This window comes from Arvicanthis niloticus, chromosome 22, assembly GCF_011762505.2.
Source record: "Arvicanthis niloticus isolate mArvNil1 chromosome 22, mArvNil1.pat.X, whole genome shotgun sequence".
Classification (NCBI taxonomy): domain Eukaryota; kingdom Metazoa; phylum Chordata; class Mammalia; order Rodentia; family Muridae; genus Arvicanthis; species Arvicanthis niloticus.
Window position 1 is genome coordinate 37,097,353 of NC_133429.1, and position 24,323 is coordinate 37,121,675.

Here is a 24,323-nt window from a genome sequence, read left to right on the forward strand (position 1 = left end):
TCTTTAATGGGATATGATGTCCTCTTCTGGTGTGTCTGAAGACAGCCAGTATATATATATATATATATATATATATATATATATATATATATATATATATATGTATATATGTATATATGTATATATGTATATATATATATGTATATATATGTATATATTGTGTGTGTATACATATATATATAGTATATATACACATACACATATGTGTGTATATACATACATACATACATACATACATACATAGGAAAAACCAGTATTTGGGGCTGGTGAGATGACTCAGTGGTTAGCAGTGTACATTGCTCCTACAGCAGAACCAGCACCCACACCTGGCAGCTAACAACTGCCCTGGCTTCCTCCAACATGTACACTCATGTGCCCATCCCTATACAGACACACAGGCAGACACCTGTAATTAAAGTAATATATGTATTATATTATAAAGCCGATGGTATCTGAAAGAGTAAAAAAAAAAAAACTTAAGGGGTGGAGAAATGGTTCAGCAGTTACAGTGCAGGTCTGAAGTTTGGACCCCATTTGAAGAGATAATATCCCAGCAGAGGCCCCCTTGCCTTCAAAGAGGATGGAGACAGGAGAATGGCTTAGGCTTGCTGCATGTAGCCTCGTGGACTCGGAAGAGAGGATGGAAGAAAGGGTAGGAAAGGCCAGCCACTGGCCTCCTTTGGCCTCCTTGTGCACACACAAACTCACACAGATACTTACACAATAATAAATCTTTAAAATAAATGTAAAAACTTATATGTAGATATGTAAGAGAAAGAAATATCCATGTGTGTGGTACATAGTATCAAATTACATGAATTAAGTACAGTGGTCCAAGCACTCAGGAGTCAAAGGCTGGTGGATTTCTGTGAGTCCTGAGTGGGCTGGCCAGAAAACCAAACAAAGTGAAATAACAGCACATCAAGCCACATGAACATGACAGTGAGCAGCTGGATAGCAGATGCCTGCAATCCCATTACTTAGGAAGTAGAGGCAGTAGGATCGAGTTCAAAGACAGTCTCTGCTACATACAGAGTTCAAGGCTAACCTGGTCTAAGTGAGATTCTATCTCACACAAGTGGGACAGAGGAAGATGGGGAGGAAATTTTGTGATTTTGGCTTAAAGATTTTTCTCTGTCTGTCTCCCTGTCTCCCTGTGTCTGTCTCTCTCTGTGTCTCTCTCTGTGTCTCTCTCTGTGTCTCTGTGTCTCTCTCTCTCTCTCCTCTCTCCTCCTCCTCCTCCTCCTCCTCCTCCTCCTCCTCCTCTTCTTCTTCTTCTCCTCTCTCTCCTCTCTCCCCTCTCCCCTCTCCTCCCCTCTCCCCTCCTCTCCCCTCTCCCCTCTCCCCTCTCCCCTCTCCCCTCTCCCCCCTCTTCTCTTCTTTCTCTCTCTCTCTCTCTCTCTCTCTCTCTCTCTCTCTCTCTCTCTCTCTCTCTCTCTCTCTCTCTCTCTCTCTCTCTGTGGCTTTTCCAGATAGGGTTTCTCTGTGTACTGCTGGCTGTCCTGGAATCCATTCTGTAGACCAGGCTAGCCTGGAACTCACAGCTCCATCTGTCTCTGTCTTCTAAATGCTGGGATTAAAGGTGTGTGCCACCACAGCCAGGCAAGATTTCTTATATAAGACAAAAGTCACAACTTCATTAATAAATAAATATATAAAAAATGAAAACAAAAACCTGCCAGGCGGTAGTATAGCCTTTGATCCCAGCATGAAGGAGGCAGAGGGAGACAGGCAGATCTCTGAGTTCCAGACCACCAGGTCAACCTGGTCTGCAGAGGGAGTTCCAGGATAGCCAAGGCTGTTATACACAGAAACTCTGTCTCAAAAAACAAACAAAAAACAAAACAAACAAAAAACCCACCCTATCAAACAAAAACAAAAAACCCTGACAAACTGAATCTTATTGAAATGTAGAGAAACAATTTACAAGAATGAAAATCAAGACTGACTGACTGAGAGGAAACTTTTACACAACAGTCAGTCAACAAGATGGAGGAAGGAGAGAGAGGGATTCTTTAAAACATAAGAACTCTACAGTCTGTGTCCAGTCTGTGTCCAGGGACAACAATCCTCAAGCTGGGGTGTGCCAGACACCACAGTGAGGTGAAGTGAGGAACCACCACAGATTCTGCCTCTCCTTACTTCTTAAGCCTTTCAAAGTTTTCTGTTTCTGGGTGTGTTTTAGTATGTGCAAATGGATTTATATTAGTATTTGTATGTTACAGGACTTTGAAATGAATATACATAGAATACTGTAAATATTCTGAAGGCGTGAGACTGATCACACTGGTTAGTAATTGATCTACAGTCTTCTATTTGAAGTCTGAGACCTGAAAGTATGACACTTGGGAACTTGTAGAAATCTGACCTTCAGGACGCAACGCACCTACAGCAGACCCTCGTGCGCTGGACACAGGTAGCACTGGTTCTCAGCTCTGGCACACCAGCATCACGTGGATGGCTTCTACAGAGCAGAACCTGTCCTCCCTGGCCTGATTCAGGAGGGAGGGCTGGGACTGGCCCAAGAAGCTGCATTTCTAATAATCTCAAGCAATGCTACTGCTGATTAGAAGACCTCATTTTCCTAAAGGAAAATATGAATAACTTTGGAATCTTAAAGTAAAATTTATCTCAAAGTTGGTATACACATATTTTTTTCCTAGAGATGAAACCAGTTTCATCAAATTCCCGAGAGAATGAAGTCCATAAGGTTACGGTCTGATGACCGCTCACCATTAGCATGGACTAGCATCTCCTAAATACAAGGACTGGATTGGCAACATGAAAAATGAACTTCTTAGTAAAGCCATACTTATTAAGAAACTTGCTTTTCTTTTTCCTAGAAAACCTTTTATTATGAAAACTTCAAACATGTAAAAGTAGAGGAAAAAGCCTAATAAAGCCAACTTCTCATTTTACCCACGTCTCTACAATTGTTCTGAATCAAGGGCCAGCCACATGTTCTTCATGGAGTGTTGCACTGTGCTTCTGTGAGAGCCATGCCTTTTAAAGCCTCAGCACATCATCATCCTGATGCCTGAAAGACTCAGCCACAGCCTTCCTTCCTGCATTCATGCACTGATCGTTCTCACAATGTATCCACTCATCTGTCAATCAAGATGAAATAAGATCCACCCATTACAACAAACTGCTATGGGTCTCAAATGTGTGCTTTCTTTTTCATTTAAAAAGTGTGTGTGCAGTTCAGAGGTCACCCTTGGATGCCACCCACCTTATTCTTTGAAAAGGATTTTTCACTAGGATTGAGATCTTGCCTATTGAGTTAGGCTAGGCTAGCCCCAGGGATCCAACTCCAAAGCTTGGGGATGGGGGAGGAGGGAGCTTATAAACACCATGTGTGGGTGTTTGAAATCAAGCTCATGTCGGCATGTGTACTTACAGAAAAGCACCTTCCTTAACAACTGAGCGAGCTCCTCAGCCCCTTGAATGTATTTTAATACACAAATTGTCCTTGCTTTTTAAAAGTCATACACCTTTAAAATACATTAGCACACATGAAACAAGTGACTTCCAAACCATTAGTTATTGCTTAAGAAAGATAAAAGTTCCAAGATTTTAAAACAATACTTTTTTTTTTTTCAAGGTAGGGTCTGGATCTCGCTATGTAGACCAGGCTAACCTCAAAAGTTCTCCTGCCTCAGCCTTCTGATTGCTGGGATAAAGGTGTGTGCCACTATTCCTGGCTGGAAAGATTAATAACAGTTTTTAAAAGCCATTTTTGATATGCTAATGCGTGTATACGTACTTTTACAGAGGTCGAGGAAGAGCTCCTCAATGCCCTTGTTCTGTTTGGCGGAAGTATGATAATGCTTTGCTCCCACAGACTCTGCGTACCTTCACAGAGGAAAAAGGAGTCAGTGACAAGCCTTTCTGCAATCGTAATCTTAGTGACTAAATTTACTTTATTGACTTACTAACTTACCCAAGTTTAGTCACACTACGGTTATTCAGCTACTGAACTTCTCTACAAATTGAACCAAATTTAGAACATTAACAGTGTTGAAATTTTATACACTAATTTGGAACGTAAATACCTTAAAAGTCTTTGTGATCCCTTACGTTTAATCTTGATAGCTCTTCTCCACATATTCTCTCATTTTTAGTGAAATCAAGAGAAATATCTTACTCTCACCACCTGCCCACCACTCTGAAGTGCAAGCATGCTTCCTGAGAACAAGTGTTCAGTCCTCTTTAAGGGTGTGTGTAAGCGAACCATCAAAGTGCACAGTAAGTGTGCTCCCACTGGGGAGCATGAAACTTACGATTCTGCTTCTTGAATGGAGACATGTCTCTCCTTTTCCAAATCTATTTTATTACCTAATGTGAAAAAAAGAAACACTATCCTTAATACTAATTTATTTGTAATAAAATTAGACAATTCTAAATATATAATTGTGACTAGTTATTTGAAAAATAACAGTACTCCCCATCAGCCTTCCAAATGTCTCATCACTGAGGTGAGAGCTGTCTACAATCTCACCTCCTGCACACAGTCAGTGTAGTACCACGTGAACTCTCACCTCCTGCACACAGTCAGTGTAGTACCACATGAACTCTCACCTCCTGCACACAGTCAGTGTAGTACCACGTGAACTCTCACCTCCTGCACACAGTCAGTGTAGTACCACGTGAACTCTGACCTCCTGCACACAGTCAGTATAGTACCACGTGAACTCTCACCTCCTGCACACAGTCAGTGTAGTACCACGTGAACTTTCAGCCTGTCAGAGGCAAACACTCTCTCTTCCACAGAGACCATAAGGCACAGCAGGGGCTAAGATTCACCAGAAAGTATAGTCTTTTTTTTTTTTTTTTTTTTTTTATTATTATTAAAGTATATATACATGGTTTTAAAAAACAAAACAAAAAAATTCTTTATTTCCTAATCAACTTAAAGCCAATCAATAACTAAATATAGTTATTGGTTTACTAAAATATAGTATGCTTGTATCTTGGGCTCTAAAACAAAACTCTTATTTGATAACATGAACTAATTAAAGTAAAAATTTTAATGTATGAATTTTTAAGTACTCCTCCACCATAGAGAGGCTTTAAATGTATTGTTTATAAAACAATATTAGTGATCTTTGACAAGGTAATATATACATGCCATGTAGATTCAAAATTACTGAGAGTATGTTTAGTTTTCCTTAAACAATGGATCTAAGCCAAGATTTTGCTAAAAGAAAAAAAAAAAAAAAACCCAAGTAGAACCAAAATTAAGACACTGAAAGAGAAAACAATAGAAAAACAAAAACAGCCTTATATTTTAGAGTGTGGACAGAAGCGAAACTGGCTGGATAGAGAGTAAAGATCCTAGAAACAACAAACAGGTAAGAATGGGGGAGAAGTGACCTAAGGAAGCACACTTGAAACAAACGGTTTCCTTTCTTCCATTTTAACTCTCAGATAGAAAATAAACTTTATAATGGAATAAACACAGCACCCAATGAGAGATAAAATCTCATCACTGGGAAGCCCAAGTGAAGAGGTCTGAACTGAAGACCTGAGACAATCTGAGCCCTTAACTCTGTGCTGCAACAAATTCGAAAGGATGAGTGGGAGTGGGAGACACTAAAGTCAGTGTGCACCGGCTCATCAGCAGAGAGCGCTATTCTCTGAACAGATCCACACTGCTACAAGAACCACATTAATTTCACAGTCTACATTACAGTCTGTCAATAAAAATTCAATCCAATAAATATTATAGGTGGTATACTGGACAGTAATCAGAGAGAGAGAGAGCAAGCCGTTTTACTCTATAAACACGAGAAGCACCACCTGGTGCCTGGTCTCCTACAAAACTTCATTATGGAGCTGGGGCGATGGCTCTGGTTGGGAGAGCATACTGTTCTTCCCGACGACGCCGACGACGCCGACGAGAATTTAGTTCTTCACCCATGTTGGTTAGCTCACACCTAACTGTAACTCCAGCTCCAAGAGGAAAGGGCCTCAGGCTTTCGTGGGGGCTTGCACTCACATGTACATACATGTAACATGTGACTCCACACACATGTAACTAAAAATAATAAAAGTCAATCTAGCCAGATGTGGTGGCACATGCCTTTAATCTAAGAACTTGAAAGGCAGGGGCAGGCAGATCTCTGGGAGTTCCAGGCTAGACAAAGCTCCTAATGACCATCTTTGTTTCTCTGTCTCTTTCTATGTATGTGCTTGTGCGTACATGCACACGCACACATATTATATATGTCTGTCTGTCTGTCTGTCTGTATGTATGTATGTATATACATGTATTTAACAATTTCATTATATTAGAACTTAGGAAAACTTGACTGACCAAACTTCTAAAAAGAAGATCTAGCTTTTGTTAACTATAATTTACATAAAAGCAATGAGTTGGCATGGCTGTTAAATATGTCAGCCTTGAACTGGGCACATTGAGGACAATAATCCCTAGGATCCAGCATTCCTGGGAGTCTAGCATTGCACCTCATGATGCACCTACAGCCCTCAAACACCTGGCGAGACAGTGATTCCTCTGGAAAGGTGGACAGCATGGAGACATACCCCATTTATCACAGTGCATGACTCAGAGGACAAAAGACAGGCACCATTTTGAGAGAACCTGTCTAAAGATGAGCTGCCCGGAGAACTTAAGAACGGGGAACAACCATAGGACAGGGAAGCTCAGTTGAACCGGCAGCAGCCCAGTGGCCAGAGAGCCCTGAAGGCAGTGGAGAGAGCAGAAGGACCAGATGCTGATGAGTACACAAGACAGGAGGCTCAGTCAAGGAAGAGAAGTTTACAGGAAAGAGCAACCCCACTGTCAGCTGCCAGAACAGATCTTACGTACTGAGACTAAGCTGACAGTTCTGCAGACCCGAGCCTGAGCTGGTGCGGAAGGAACCAACCTCTCCAGCCATCTATTTGTTCACTACGGGTGTAGAGTCTGGAAACTGAAGTTCTACTGCGTTCCCTGATCCCCATAGATGCATCCTTCCAGCAGAGCAGTGGTACTTAAGTCATACTGAACAGATGCACAGGTCCTCAGACTTGGCAGATCTCAGTGCTGTAATTGCTATCGGTGATCTCAGTGCACATGGGGGATAACCACTTTAGCTAAGACAGCCATCCTGGGAACTGTGCTGGAGAGCCCAGGGACTTGACCAACCACAGAATGCAAAGCTGAGTGTTGTTAGCACCAGTGAACATCAGACACTTGTCCACTACAGGCTCAATGTGAGCATACATAGTAGAAAAGACGAGAGAGGCCGCAAATTCAACTGAAGTCCCCCCTCCCCTATATAAATAGAATTCTATAACTTTTGAGAGCCAAGAAAGAAGCTGCTCCAATGGGGCGGGAGGGGGGCTTTATCTTTTCATTACATCTTTGGGAAAGATTTAATTATTTATTATGTGTATATATGTATGCCTGTATTAGTCTATGTGCACCATGTATGGAGGTGGCAGGTGCCCATGGAGGTCAGAGGCCACTGGATCCTCTGGGACTGGAGTTACAGGTGGTTTTGAGCCTCCTGACATGGCTTCTGGGACCGAGCCTGCAGCATGTGCAACAGCGGTCAGTGCTCACCCACTGAGCCATCATGCCAGCCCCTCTTGTGTCACATCATAAGCAGCATTTCTAAAAGCTTCTCCTGGTTATTCCCTTGTACACGGGTCATCTATTTTGGTTTATACATTATCATTATTGGCAATACTGCCCAACCCTTTCTGCTCCAACACTCACATGGACTATTATACTTCTAGCAGTATTTTTACTTCATCTTACTGGAGATTTTATTTTGGTGTTGGGTTTTGCTTTATAGAAAAACTAATGCTTTTACCTAAATAAAAAATTACTATCATATATGCATGACGCATGTGTACAAGGAGATGAACATGCTTCAGCACACATGTGGAGGCCAGAGGACAGCTTTGCAGAGCTGGTGCTCTCAGCACTTACATGGGTCCCAGGGTTGCATCTCGGTCGTGAGGACTTGTGCCCGCTGATGGGTTCACTGTTGATCCCTTCTTATGGTTATTTACATTTGTTTTTACACCTTTTCACGATTGGGAACTTTTTCAGTTTCTACCTTTCCTAATCTCTTGCTCTTTTCTCTTCCCTGACATTATATCTTTCTCTTTTTCCTTTTGCTTAAACTAGCACACTTTAATTTTCTTATTTTCTAGTCTATGTTCAGTGCTGAAATAGTAGTGGACTTTTATATATATTTTTATATCTCGCACAGTTTGATGCTGCAGTTATAATTGTTTGTTTCATCAAACAGTGGTCCTGGGGATTGAACCCTTACATACAAGCCACTCAGAAAGATCCCAAAATATAACCACAAGAAACAAAGGACTTTATAAATAAACCACTACTAATACTTACCAACTATACACAAACAGATTTCGTTTCCCAACATTTTCCGTAATTCTTTGACCCAGTTTTTTACCTGCGTACACAACAGAGCAAACATGACAACAAATCTTAGTGGAGTCAGTACCACACCTAAACTCTATGCGTGTGTAAAAGCACAACTCTAATTACAAAGTTTTATACATTTTTCATACATCGAAGCAAAGCTATTTGCCAGAACAAAACATTCTGAATCCAGTATCTGGTATTAAGACATCTGTAACAGAGTCACTTGGGACTTAGGAGGGTATGACCGTAGTCTTTTTGATCAAGCCTTAATTGATTCCTAACAGAGATTTCTATGTTACAGCCTTTAGAAGAAAAAAAGTATGCATGGCAAAGTAAGATTTCATTACTTAGTATCTGGCACTACTGATACTGTGGCTGACACAACCCTTTGTTGTGAGGTTGGTTATGTTATATGTGACTGGTTAATGAAATCTCTGGCCTCTACCAACTGAAGCCAGCATCATTTCCCTGTGGTGTCAGCTAAAGATGTCTCCAGGTTTGTCATCCCCTGGTGAGAACCTCTGGTAGTGGACAATGACAATAACAATGACTGTCTACTAAGGACGCACTCAGGGATGGACACAGTTGGACACAAACTGCAATTAACAATACTAATATAATACTAATATTACAATAATGAAATCACGATCAAACAGCATGATAAGAACAAAGCAGACATCTACCCTCAATTCTTACAGTAAAATTTAATCTAAACACAATCAAGTCTCACAAAGCAACTGTCTATAAATCCTTATAGAAGCAGAGGTGATTATTATCATCCTATAATAAAGCACAGGCTGATCTGCATGAGAAGTACATGAGCAAATGGAAAATGTACATCTTCATCGCCATGATGACACTCCTCCCACAGATAACGTAACCATCTACCAAGCCACGTCTTAAGAAATGTTAACATCACGCACCAGATCTTCTCCATGGATATCCTAACCTTTGTCCTCATGGATTTCGAGATGAGGTAAAGCTAGGTCTGTATTCCCTTCCTTCACCAGGTGGAATTTTGGCTGGCCCTTATAACTTGTTTGATCAAGGATATATGACAGAGGGACCACTATACCCACTTCAGACTTGAGGCTGACAGGCCTGGTGGGTTCTACTTCTATAGGAATCTAATGGTCCTACAAAAAGCTTCGGCTACAGTGCAAACCAAAGCAAGAACATACAAAGGGCCACATGAAGAAGAACCAGGCCTGTTGGGCATTCTAGCCTCCATCGAAATCCCCCTTCAGTATAGCTCTGAGTGACTCTAACCCCATGGCAAAGAGCAGAGGACCTGCTGGCCATCCCACAGAACCATGAGAAGTAGTAAGTTACTGTGCTTAGCCAGCTTGCTTTAGGGGTCTGTTCAGTACCAGTAACTGGCCACGTTTCAACATGAGAGACTCAACTTGCTCTTAATCAAGGGGATGCTTACGCCACCGTTCGTTATGCGAAAGGCCTAGAGGTGGTGACAGGCAGCATCAAGCAGCAGCCTCAGAATAACTGAAAAGCAAGCAAGCCTTACATCAGCGAGCCTTTGTTTCACTTGTATTCCTAGGCTGCTTTCCCATATCATTAATTAGTTAACAAGGAAACTGGATATTTGCATTTGCATCGTTAAATCGACAGGTGTGGGGGATGAAGAGGTAAATTGAAAAAAAAAAAAAGAAACAAAATAAATTAGGAGCCATTTCAATCAGCATTACCTTGTAACTCAGTACAAGAAAAGCTTCTGACTTACAAATTACCTGTTCCCTCACACATGCCAACACACTACTGACCCAAGAAAGGTCACACAGAGACTCATTGTGACTGTGGGAAAAGTCCACAGGTGACTTATTTTTAGTTTCAAATAAGCTTAAAAATCCTACATCTGGCAAAGGGCTTGCTCCTCTAATCCCAGTTCTTGGGAGGCAGAGGTGGGGGCTCTCTGTGAGAGCCTAGCCTGGTCTACCTAGCAAGTTTCAGCCCAGTCAAGGCTAGATAGTAAGATCCTGTCTTGAGAAGAAATATTCTACATGTACAGTATAAATCTGAAGAGGGGTTAAAAAAAATTAGGAAAGAATTTAAAAAATCAACACTGTCTTTCTAAAGTTCATTCCCACAGGGTGTTTACTTGGGGATGGGGTGGGCTTAGCCTTCAGTATGCTCTTACTTTTCCCTTTATGAGGTAGCAGTCTACGCAGAGACACACCAAGCTTTAGGTACCCAGTATGTGTGGAATCAAATGCAAGTAGTTTTTATTTAAAGTGAAAAATAAAGTCTCTACATTTTTTCATAAGATTAACTTCAATTATTTCCCTTTTTCTAATATTTGAAAAAGCCATAATAAAACATTAATATTCCAATATGAACTAACTATTATGATAAATAATGGTCATAATATGCTCAAACTATATGCTTTACTGTTTAAAAACTAGTCATTGGTGAATACAGACACATAAATGAGAGGATCAACCAACCAGCCAATGGATCAATCAGCCTGGTCCTTCCAATTAAGTCATCTACGGAAACGAACAACAGAATACCTTCTGAAAAGAATCTTCATCTGTTACATCATAAACTAAAATAGCCCCGTTCGAGTCTCGGTAGTAAATTGGACCCAATGCATGGAATCTCTCTTGACCTGCTGTATCCTAAGAAAGAACAAATGCTTAGTAGGTCAAAAGGAAAAAGCATATGGCTGCTAAACAGAGAACCCAAAGACAGTATGACAAGAGACAAAGCAAGGTACAGCCGAGCCAGGTGGCTAAGCATCATGTGATGGTGCTTTACTGTTGCACAAGCTCATTCCTCCTCCCAGCTCCTGCTCCTTGGCAATCTCCCATCCACACTAGCAGGCAGCTCAGCTGCTCCATGGCTAGAACACTCTCTGCCCTACACTGAGACTCTTCGGAATGTAGGAGAGGAATGCATCAGGACCACTTGCTAACACTTCTTCATCTCCAGTAGCTACTCCAGGTGCCTGGCGGAAAGCGAGGGGGAGCAAGGCAGCCCCATCAACCCTGACCCTTCTGCAACTGAAAAACTGACAGCAATATTAGGTATAAAGTTGTACTCCAGATAGGTTTCTCTTTTTTCTTTCTTTTTAAGATTTATTTATTTAGTGTATATGAATACACTGTAGTTATCTTCAGACACACCAGAAGAGGGCATCAGATCCCACTACAGATGGCTGTGAGCCACCATGTGGTTGCTGGGACCTCTAAACGAGTAGTCACTGCTCTTAACCACTGAGCCATCTCTCTACCCCACCCCCCAAATAGATTTCTTAATTAGATTTTAGGAACTTTTAAATTAAGGAAATAGTTTGGGGTAATTTATTTACTTAAAAAAATATGAAATCCAAATTCCTATTCCTCAAATGAGTTAGCTATTAGAGTATTTCTGAAGCCAGACACAGTGGTGCATGCCTTTAACCCCAGCACTAGTGGGGCAGAGACAGATTGGATCTCTGAGTTCAAGATCAGCCTGGTTTACAGAGTGAGTTCAGGACAGTCAGAGCTATAGAGTGAGACCCTGTCTCAAAACAAAGATTTCTGAATACTTACCCATATGGCAAGGTTTACTCTTTTCCCACCAATATTTAACTTCTTTGTTAAAAAAGATGCCTAAAAAAAAGATAAAGAAATACGTGTTAAACAATGTTTCCCATAAAATAATAAAGTAATGTCCTTCCCTCTGACCATACATGAATGAATCATCTCCATGTCAAATCAGATTGTCTGAAAGAGAAAAGGCAATCACTGAGTTTTTAATTTATTGCCAACTATTCACTAGAGACAAAATATAGAGACAAAAGAAAGATCTATCTTGTCCCATGAACAAAAGTTATGAAAACTCTTCTGAGAATATAAGAAATGGAGGCTTAGCTCGGTGGTTGACAAAACAGTCAACCACTGGGAAATGGCTTGGCGGGTAAAGTGCCTCTCATGTGATATGAGGACATGACACAATGACCTGAATTCTTGATACCAGAACCCACTTAAACATATGTACAAACAGTAGCATACTGGTCTACAATCAAAGTACACCTAAGGGAAGACAGGGTGCAGAAACAGGAAAATCCTGGCCCCCCAGGCTAGCTAGCCTTGTCTACACAGTAAGTACCCACAAAGAGACCATCTCACGATGAGGTAGAAGTCAAGGATGACATCCAAATTTGTCCTCTACCTCCCACACATATACTGTGCAACACACAAATACACAACATTCGTTCTAAAGAAAAAAGAATTTTAGACAGGATCTCACTGTGCAGCCTAGCTCACCTAGAACGCACCATGTGGACCAGGCTAGCATTTAACTCACGGAGATCCTCCTGCCTCTGCCTCACAAATGCTGAAATTTAAGGCATGTGCCATCATGCCCAGTCATTTGTGTACACACACATACACTTAAAAATTAATAAAATACCCATAAAAAACACATTAAGAAAATGGTGCCTGCTTTTCCTTATGCTTTCCCCTTTCCATATATGCAACAAGTTTTTCCTAGAGCATTTAATTTAATGCAATCTTCCTTACTTCTGATTAAAATGAGTAGATCCCTAAGATACCCAGCACTGCTCAAAATAGTTCTGTGCCTATATAATTCAACAGTTCAACATGTAACTCTGTCACAGAAATGAAAAGGCCGTGCGGCGCCAATCTTCCAAGGGGAGTTTATAGGTTGCTGGAGAGTGAGGAACTGAGAACACAGTGTTCTGTGACACTGACTAAAAGAGGATCTTGTCAAGGACACTGTAAGGGACTGCTGAGAAAGGGAGGCCAGCTTGCCTGGTTGGGGTGAAAGGCGGAGTTGGAAGGAGGGTGATGAATGGTCCCTCCCTTAAGAGTAGGTGGAGTTTCTCCTACCCATAAACAAGGCCACTGAAGCTGACAGCACACGAAGTGGCCCACAGCACAGGAGGCAGCCCAGCCCACAGCACAAGAGCGAGCGTGGGCTCACGAGGCGGCCCACGGCACACGAGCGAGCGATTGAGCGAGTGGCCCACAGGGGAACTCCAGTCAGCACGGTCAGTGACAAAGTGAGACCTCACAAAGAAGCTAAGGCTAAAGCAAAAAATCCTAGGATTGTGGCTCACAGAGACCGCTCAGCAAATCAAGAGCACACCATTGTCTGGTAGCCTGAGGTCAATCCCCAAAACCCGCATGTAAGTTTTTTAAAGATCCTATGAAGGGACTGGAAAGATGGCTTAGTGGTTAAGAGAAGTTTGTTCTGACAGAGGACCTGGGTCCTATTCCCGGCACCCACATGGCAGATCACAACCACCTGTAACTCCCATTATAAGGGATCTGGCACCCTCTTCTGACATCCATGGGCATCAGACATGCATGTGGTACATAGATTTACCTGAGAGTAAAACACCTATACACATAAAAAAAAAAAATCCTAGGAATATGAACTTTACCCTATAGACCTTTTCTTTTCCCTCCTTCTCTTTTGAGACAAAAGTCTCCAGTATTCCAGGCTGGCCTCGAACTCACGATGTAGACAGGATAATCTTGATTGAACTCCTGGTCATACTGCCTGTCTCCCATGTGGTGAGATTACATATGTGCCACAAGCCCCCTGGCTTAGAGAGTGCTGACTATCAAAGCTCTGGCTTCAAACACACCAGGCGGGTCTCTAACAAGTGAACTACATCCTAACGCCCCGCCCCGTAGGTCTTAAAACCGGTTCCGAAAGCACCAGACCCACCCCATACACACACACAAGTCAGGTATATGTGGAAAATCGTACACACTGCTTTCTACATATCCATAATACACATGAACGTGCTACAGTTCTATCAAAGGGAAGGCTGGCTAGACACATTTACACAAGCAATCCCCTAAGTCTTACCTTCTCTACTCCTGGGTTTCTTCTATACAGACCTAAGCAACTTCTTCCCTGGGGAAATGCCTATATCCTAAGACGCACTTGTTAAGACAGAGGTCTGAGAACATGGAGCATCATTGAAGGGTTTAAGCACTGGAAACACATTTATCTTTTAAGAGCATGACTGTGGGATTGAAGGTTCTATTAAGAATGGGACCAGACGGGAAAACAGAACTCTGCTACAAAGTTAGGACAGGGCCATGCAGAACTAATCAAGATGCACAGAGTGTAGGAGCGCATGCCTGAAATCTTGGTTCTTGGGAAGGCAGGGGGATAAATTCCAAATTAGAATGGGCTACACAGTGAGAGCCTGCCTCTAACAAAACAGCTTAAAAACAGAATATACACCCAGATAGTTTGTCCACAGAGGAAATGCAGGGGAGGCACAAAAGGTGAGCACAGCTAACTGCTGGCAAGGAGGAGAAGTGTGGCTCTCAAGCGTGCTCTGGCGCACAGAGAGGGTGAGTGGATGGCAGAGCTGAGACAAGCAGGAATGCCTGCCTCCAAGGGACATGCACACTGCTGCAGATGGCTGAGTGAAACACAGATTGAAAAGGACAAAAAAAAAAAAAAAAAAAAAAAAAAAACTTAAATGGTAAAATAGCAAAACTTAGAAAATGAAAAGGCCATAAGTTAAAATAAAACAACTTAATTAAAGATTTCTCCTCTTCTGCAGCACAGAAGCCAAAAAAGTGATTTTTAATTTGAATCTCAGCTTTGCTCCTCACTATCTATCCAACTTGAATTCAACCCTTCCCGATATGGTTTAAATATCAATGCCTTGTAGAAGAAATGCAAATTCTGTGATTCCTTTTCAAATATATCTAAAACTAAATGAATTGATCTTCCCTGCCAACTTTGCTTTCCAACTTCAGTATTCTGATCACATTCTCCAAGTCACTAAGGTTTAATCCCCGCAACCTGGTGTGTGCGGTCGTGGGCTCCTGTTTAAGGATAGGGTCTTGCTATATGCACAGGTTGGCATTCATTTCCAGTAATTACCTACTGCCCCTGCCTTAGTTTCCTCAGAGGCCATGACTACAGGCTCACACCGCATTGCCTAGCCTTCTCTAAGGTTTAGAGTCTTAGAATTATCTTCTTCCCTGCCAGCCAATATCCCTCCCCAAAACCCTCAAGTGTAGTCCTCATACTTTCTATGGAGATCTATGATAGCCTCACCTCAGTCAGTCCCTGATCTCCCTTTACAACCTGACGTGGCCCTGAATGTACCCTGTATCTTCCCCATGCCACCCTATATGATACATGCAATCTATACTGAATTTCTCTATTCTATGCTTTCTGGAAACCTAACTTGCAACAGAAGAAATGGACTGTCTTGCATGATAACATGTCTTTTCAGGATATAAAATTTCTACAAGCTAGATCACATTTTTTTTTTTATTATTCAATCTTTTTAGACTAAAATAAGCAATATTTAATAGCTTTCAAAATACTATTTAATTCTCAGAACACTCTGTGAATCAGAAATAATTACTGCACAAATATTTTGGGCATGATAATTAAGACTCAAGGAAAATGTCTTGCCCAAGGTCACACAAGTCGGAAGCAGGATCTATGGCCCAGACCATCTAAGAGCAACTTAGGACTCTGAAACTTCAGTACCTCCTAGGCTAACATCTGACCTGAAACTGCTCCAGGACAGGAGGCTCTTACAAACACTCCGGTGCTACTGTAGGTGAACACCTCTACAAACATGCCTAGGGAAACTGGAGGAGGTATAACAGAGTTTATGCAAGAAATGTGCTCCGAAAAGTTTTGTTATAAACAAAACTTCAGGGTTTTTAAATTAATTCTTACTTGCACATTCATGAGTGTGGGCATGCATGCCACAGCCTGAGTACCTGTACATGGTCCTCATTCAAAAGTTTCCTACCTTTAGTTGGGTTCTTGAGACCAAATTCAGGTTGCAGGGCTTGTGTGGTAAGTGCTTTGAGCTGCTGGTCACCTCATGACCCATGGACTAAATTATCTTAATTCAAATAAGAGGCGCAGTTCTAAAGCATGTACCCAAGTGGTCTGCTTTCCCCTTCAGTCAGCCCCGCGTGGGCAAAGATTCTCTTTGTAACGTGAGTCATCTCACCTCACCACAGTATTTTGTAAGTATTTTTAAGAGCAAACACCATTTTTAGAATACCGATTACAGGTTTAGTGTACATCAGAATTGTAGCAACTAACTGAAAGCCTGATATTTGCCTGTTTAAATCAGTTCTACAAAACTATGCACTTAATTTACCCAGATTACTAAATTACCCTTTGTGGTTGTAAAACAGTGCGCCAGTGTATTTCTTAATTCTGTTCTACGGGAGCAAATCACGGATTTAAGAACCATGCTTATGCTGAAAACAATGTCAACGTTTGCAGGGAATTATATACATGGCTAACTCCTCAACAAACCACTGGTACCATCTGTCAGAATGGGGAGAAGTGGCGGCGTATTCAACAGTAGTAATTTGGAAGGTTCTAGACCCGGGGGTGTGGCTTAAAGACTCTGTCAAGCTCTGAGCTTTCCAGTTCTCAGTTGATGCGTGCATCAGCCCTGTGAGGTGGATAATGAGCCCCATTTTAGTTATAAATGTGAGATTCACAGACATGCAGTGACACAGCCAAGGTCAGATAATTGGGGTGGGTGTGTTGGGCAGAGCCCTGTCCGACTCTAGAACGCCTTTCCCATTGCACACACAAAGCTGTCTAGCCAAGAAAGCACATGTTTCTTAACTTGGCAATTCTACATCTGGACACTAAGTGTTCCTGGACACTGAATCACCTCCCTAAACCTATGTTGTTGAGTAGGAACAACATAGCAAAGATCAAAGTAATGGCGTATTCTCACCCTCTTCCTCCATATTCCATGACATACCAAGTACTTCATCTTCCAAACTTGAGGGATATTAAAAATAGATCTCCAGCTGAGTGGTGGTGCACGCCTTTAATGCCAGCACTCGGGAGGCAGGCGGATTTCTGAGTTCAAGGCCAGCCTGATCTACAGAGTGAGTTCAAGGACAGCCAGGGCTACTCAGAGAAACCTTATCTCAAAAACAACACAAAAAATGAGCAATCTCATTATCAGCTTGGGTTGTTACTTCTACCTGGTGCCTATCACCCCACATTCTACCCAAAACCTAGTGGATGAAGAAAAACAACATGAACAGTGAGTGGGAAGTCACAGGAACAAATAAAATCCCAATGAGGATCTTTCCATGACTCGTCAGCCGCTGTTCAGTTCTTGACTGACTTCTGGAGATCGTCCCAATAAGCACAAAGCAGGCTTTTGAAAGCATGGTACCGAATTAAGAAATATGATCCTGTTTCTATTTGCTGACTATGCGATACACAGAAGTAACCACACTGTTTTGCTATCCCTAATACTGTCACAGACCTCAGTGTAAACTCTCTCACTCCCAATCTTAAGATAGAATAGAATTTAAACAAGTAAATTATATAATTACCTTTCTGTAGTAAAAGAATAAAAATGACCAGAAAAGAGACCTGGGTTTTTCAGTATTTTTACATTCTTTATTCTTTCTTAAAAAGGAAGGAAAGATAGATATTATAGGATAGGTAGGTAATAGATCTTGGTACCCGTCAGGTCTCAGACACCCAGGACAAATCACATGGCAAATGAAGAGTATGGAGTGGACTTTCACAGAAAAGTCAGTTACTTCTGCAGGATACCATGGTGCATGCCTAGAATCCTGGCACTAAGAAAATTGAAGCAGGACTGCAAATTTGAGGCTGACTTTCACTTCATAGCCAGACCCGGTTCAAAACAGAAGAAAGAATCTGAAAACAAGTAGTGTCTAAGAAGCAGACTAAAGCACAAAGCAGAAAATGACAGATGTGAAGTCCTTATTGCCAGGAATGTCTGACCACAAGACAGAAAAAAGTCATTTCTTTTATGTGTGCGAGTATTTTGCTTGCACAGATGTACAGCACTCATGCACTCCACATGAGTATCAGGTCTCCTGGAATGAGTTACGGGCAAGCTATCAGGTGGGTGCCAAAGTGGGCACAGTCCTGTGACTGCAGCAGTGTTCCTCACTGCAAAGCCTTCTCTCTGGCCCCCAACTTATTTATTAAAAACAAAACAAACAAACACCAGCCTGGGCTTGGTGGCACACCTTTAATAATCCCAGCATTCAAGAGGCAGAACCAGAACAACCATGAGTACAGGCCTGAAATACCATCTCACCTATAAATAACTAAGTAAATTGATGCTGCTTCTTCTATGGCCTCCATGTAGCTAGTAAAATAGTAAAGAGATAGTAACTTTAAATATTGCAACTATTGTGCAGATACTATAATGGATTGGCTAAAAAATTGCTATGTGACATTCAGAGCTATTTAAAAAACTCACACATTCTAAACAGTCTCAGAAAGAATACCAAGGTTTCCAGACAAGAGACTGTGACACAAAGCATGAAGCCGCAGAGCCCGAGTGCAGAGCTCACTGAAGAGGTGAAGGTGCCACTGAGACACAAGCCTTGGCTTCACAAAAGCGCCACACCATACCTGTTTGTGGGATGTTAGAAATTGAAGTCAGGGTTGTCTCAGTTGCTAAACTGTCAGGATCAGTCTCTGAACAGCCAACCTAAGAGCACTGCTTTCCTAGTCAAAAGCCAGGAACCTACTCCAGACTTGATGGGATAAAGAGGTGGAATTCCACAGTTCCAACCCAAAAGGGAAGATGATGGCTCTGGTTATAAATAGAAACAATGCTTCTTTTTAGATATTAGTTAAAAGTGATAGATGTCACTTAAGTTGCATAATCTTCAGTAAGTACCTTCAGTGAGGACACACAGGGTACAACTGAAAAAAGAAAAATGGTCACCCAGGAGTGCAGAGACAAAGACACATGCAAGGCAGAAGCAATCACCATGGGAATGGGCGAGTACCATGGAAATGACACAGTCCTGTGAAAAGAAGAGAAAGCTGGCTACCAGCACAGTACCTTCTCATCTTTATATCCCCGGCTTGTACAATGTTTAACACACAGTAGATACAAAATTACATTTCTTGAGCTGATGAGATGGCTCAGGAGGTAAAGGCACTTGCTGCCAAGTCTGATGAGTCCCAGAATCCACATTGTAAAATGAGAAAACTGATTCCTGAAAGTTGTACTCTCCAGGTTTACAGGCATGTACACACACGTGCATACACACACACATACCTTTTAAATTCCTGAATTTAATTCTGAAGAGTCAACAGCATTATCTTAATATAGTCCGTAGAAAAAAAATTATAATTTTCTCTCTCACCCAAAGTCTATGTCAACTTTACTAAAGACTCAAATCATTTAAACACACGCACGAGCACACACACACAGAAGCTCCATAAATCCAAGTGCTCCAGAAAATGTACCCATACAATTACTCCACAACTCTAACCCAGGAGCAGCCCTGGAAACAGCAACACTAAAACACTAAAGCATGGCTCATACTGTGATTAAAAACAGAACAAACAAATCCCTGAATTCTAGATATGGTCAACCCCAGTAAAAACTTGAGAATGAAAATACTTTTAAAATTTAAAACATAAATTTCTTTCCAATCAATCTATTATTGTTGGGAAACAGTCTGTAGTCTGGATTGGCCTCAATCTTCCTGTGTAGTTGAGGGTGGCCTTGAATTTCTAATCTCCACCCTTCCCAGTGCTGGAATTACAGGCATGTGATACCATGCCTAGTTTATGTAGGGATGAAAGCCAGAACTTATGTGTATAAAGCAACTAGTTTACACCAACAAGCTATATTCCTCACGTGTGTATGAGAGAGAGAGACACATACACACGCAGAGGCACACAGAGACAGGGAGACAGATACTGATTGATTCTCATTTAATGCCCAGGCTGGCTTAGAACTCACAATCTTCCTGCCTCAGCCTCTAGAATGCTGAGATCCAGATGTGCGCCACCATAATCAGCTGATGGCGAAGGTGCCCATGATGGCCAGGAAAGGGTACAGATGCCTTGGAGCTGGGTTACAGGCAGCTGTGAGACAGCTGACATGGGTGCTGGGGACTGAAGTCCCATCCTCTTGCAAAGCCAGAAAGTGGTCTTAACACCAGAGCTATCCCCTGCCCTCCTTTACTTTGTGAGGCAGGGTCTCCCACTGAGCCTGGAGATTACTAATTCAGCTAGACTAGCTGTCCGGCAAGCCCCTGAGAGCCTCTAGTGTCTGGGCCCCAGCACTGGGGTTATAGGCAGGTGCCATGACAGTGTTAGGATCTAAACTCAGGATCTCATGCTCACTAAAGCCCTGTCCCAGATCCTAAAAATTTAATTTAAAAAATTAAAGACAACTTCTCAACATAACCCAAGTCAAATCACTTTTCTGGTATCCATTCACTTTTCTGACTGAGTTAACGTCAAAGAAAAATATATTAAGTACTGTGATTTTCTTCAACAGCATGCAACATTCAACACGTATTAAATGAATATGGATGAGAGATGAGGCTATCACTTAGCACAGCCCTGGTTCCATCCCCAGAACCAGTGTTTAAGACTCTGTCTGCCATGCAATCAATCCACGTTAGAGCTATGAAGACTGTATTCCCATTTTATCGGTGGGCCAACTTACAACCACGACCATTCTGTAACTCAGTCTAACTTCAGTCCTGTAACTTCTTATCACCGTTATCACAGGACTTCCTGATAGAAGGGGGTGTATTTGTTATCTACATCTGACAAAGCGTCTCATGACAGTCCTTATGGGCAAGGCTAATGCTCTGAGATAGGCGAGCATCAAGGCTGGAATAACTGGCGAAGTCTCACTAAAGGACTTGTGTCTACTGCATGCAGCAGCGCCCAAAGGATGACTCCATTAGCGACTGTTTTCCACTCAAGAGGAGGGGATCGTGGATGTTCTGAAATAATCCAGTCCTAAAACACTGCACGGCCAAAGAAAACCTAACCTCTGGCCATGTATCACCAGACACTGGAGCTCGCTACCAAGCTTTCTATCTGCTCTCCTCCCCACTCCCCATGGCTTTTCGATTTTCAAAGTCTTTGTGAACTGAAGAGAACATTGAAGGTCTTCTAACCAAATCAAGTAAGGAAATTTAAAAAGCAGCTAATCCAGACAGTACGTTCCACATCTTTCTTCTTTGCAGAACCCAGCACAGAAAACTGGCCTAAATGGGCCCAATGTTGGGGGGGGGGGGTTGTCAAATCAAGACTTAAAAGGATATTAACAATTCACTGTCAGCTTCCGGCTGCAGATGTGATGTGACCAGCTACTTCCTCAAGTTCCTCTTGCCATGTCCCCTGCCATGACTGTCCCACCAAAATATGAACTAAAAATTTTCCATCCTTCAAAAAGAGTAAAATAAAATTGGCAAACATTAAACACTGGTACAGGTCAAAGCCAACTTTAACAGGTCAAGCATGTTGAGAAAAAAAAGCTTTATTACAAAGTCAAAGAATTGAGAACCTGAAGGAGATATGCATTTCCTGAAGCATCTAAGATAAATTAATACTTAGTTGACAACAAACCCAGTAGTAACCAATGCCACAACTTCCCCAGAAACTCACAGAATCTTTACTATTTCAGTGTCAGAAGGGGAAGTGACTACCTGCACCTCTCTGCTAAGTCCGAACCAGCCTGGAGTCATGGCATTGCTACAGCTCTAAGCATCCCGCTTTAAGAAAGGAGGACATCTGCAGGGCAGGAGGGTGGACACCTGTAATTCTAGCCACTCTGGAGACTGAGGCAGGAGGATCATGCGTCTTAGGCCAGCTTATGCAACAACGGAAACAAAGAAAGGACAAGAAGGCAGGCTGGCTGCTGGCGGCCTGACACCGGAGTGCAGAAGGTGGTAAATGCCACTGGAGAGCCAATTAAGGCACCAGAGCTGTTTATTGAGGCAGGACAGACTCAGGAGTCATGAGAGAGCCATCTCAAGGAACGTCATATGAGACCAAAGTTCCAGAGGACAACTGAGACTAAAACAGGTTCTGGCTCTGCAAAGAGAAAAACTTGTTTGACATTAGACATAAAGGGACATGGAACAGCTCCAGGCATAGTAAGTCTTCTGTTTTCAGTGATATCAGTTCATTTCACCTTCAAATGAACCCAGTGCCTTTGGCAGGTTAAGCACCCGGCTATAATCCCAGTCTGCCTGCGACCTCCAAGAAGTTTAAAGAGGGTGGGGTGGGGGTGCGAATCAACACATGACTGAGAACAGAGAGCCACTATCTCCGGTCCAGTCCTGCATGTTCTTTTGTTTCATGTACACTTTGAAAAGTGTTTTGAAAACAAAGCACTTTAAAGAAAACACAGAACTTTAAAGTACTTGAAACACAAAGTCCTTTAAAAGGATAAGTAGTTTGTGAAGGATTCCTCTCCCACCTCGGATGCAGAATATCCTCCCTGTGGAACTTAGAGCAACGTGAGGTTGTGTCTTACAGACCATACAAACGGAACTTCTCTGGGAAGTGTTGAGGATGAGGTGGTGAACTGCAACCCACAAGGAAGGAATCAGAGAGCAGTTTCCATGTGTTAGTAAAAAAAACCAAAGCCTTCGCTTCTGTAATGTAATCCTCAGACTGTTCACAATGAATTACATAAAGTCTAGGCTGGGATGCTATTGGTACTGAGATCAAGGCTCACCTTCCCTGTGTGGGTCACACTGGCTTCTTCCACAGACTTAAATCTTTCATCACTTTTAGCAGGAAGGGCATCTTAAGAAATACATAATCTAAACACAATTGTTCTGTTTGTTCTTTTGGGACAGGGTCTCACTGAGTAGCGCCAGCTGGTCTAGAACTTGCTATGTGGATCAAGTTGGCCTCCAACTCAGAGATGTGCTTGCTCTGCCTCCTGAGTCCTGGGATGAAGGATGGGTGTCACACTGGACTCCACAGTGTCATTTTTAGGTTGAAGAGCTAAATTAATTTTCCAGTTAAGCTTTCAACTGCAATACCTTTTTCTTTTCCCTTCCACTGTAGAACAAAGAGAAGTGTAAATAAAATAGGTTGTTTATTAATCTCCAGAGGCAGTGAACCATAATGGCTCAAAATCTAGTGAGCGCGGGGCCCGTCGTATCATTCACTTGGGCGTTATCACCTGACATTGACTTCTCTACGTGTTATGCTTTATATGGAATTGAAAACAGAGGAGTAAAAATAAAGCATGGAATCAGAACTGGGGCATCCCTGTACACTCTACACTCAGTCGCTTAATAATAGCGCCCGACTTCAAATGTCACACCCAGTAGATTATGCATTCCAGTAGCTTCTGTGTTAATTAAAATCTATTGTACAAGTCGAAGCCGTAATAACAGTGTTTACCCCATTTCAGGTGCTAAGTGCGTTTCCATATTTACCTTGACAACTCTGTGCACTGGACCTCATCACTATGGCTACAGCAGCAGTAGAACCCCAAGGATACACAGGTTAAGCAATTTACCTAAGATCACAGGGCTATAGAAATAAATGGAGGTAGGATATGAATCCAGACGACCAAACTCAAGTCTACTAGCCTTTTTAGCCTCTGGACAGTCTGATCATGGTGCGTTAATAGATCATTTCTTCTAACGCATGCAAACTGATTTTTTTTTTAAGGAGAACAGCGAGCTTGAGATCCTTTCAACGGCCTGGTTTCACTTTCAATTACATTGTAACACATTGTAACTGTAGAAGCAAGACAGCGTTTTATGGCATGACAGTAAAGAAAACGTGTAGCAGCAGTGCCTGGATTTTTAGTTTTGAAGACCAACCGCTGGCCACCATGCAACACGATGTTTTTAACCTGGACAGATCAAACCTTAAAGAATAAGTGAGCCACACGTCCGGACCCAAGAAGGCTGCAAAGAAACTGCGTAACCGGCAAGCAGCAAGCGGTCGTTTCAAAACCCTCCAACGAACTGTGTTTTACCACTCCATTTACTTTGAAAACGGGACAAAATGGAACTTGCAATAAACACTTAGTCATCAGTCCGCTCCCAAGTTACACAAACCACCTCGTCCGCAAATTCTAATCCGCATCTAAGTGTTCCTACTTCGCAAGGGAAGAAGAAGG

General features: G+C 42.1%; 1 protein-coding gene across 1 annotated transcript in view; it reads right to left on the minus strand.

The window, feature by feature from the left end:
- Rab21 (RAB21, member RAS oncogene family) overlaps positions 1-24,323 on the minus strand; it is a 28,690-nt gene that overhangs the window by 3,799 nt on the left and 568 nt on the right. Inside the window, exons 2-6 of the mRNA XM_076920247.1 lie at positions 11,959-12,018; positions 10,936-11,043; positions 8,375-8,438; positions 4,284-4,338; positions 3,767-3,855 (exon numbers count right to left, since the gene is read on the minus strand). Of these exons, the coding sequence (XP_076776362.1) occupies positions 3,767-3,855; positions 4,284-4,338; positions 8,375-8,438; positions 10,936-11,043; positions 11,959-12,018 (376 nt within the window). The remainder of the gene's footprint in view (positions 1-3,766; positions 3,856-4,283; positions 4,339-8,374; positions 8,439-10,935; positions 11,044-11,958; positions 12,019-24,323) is intronic.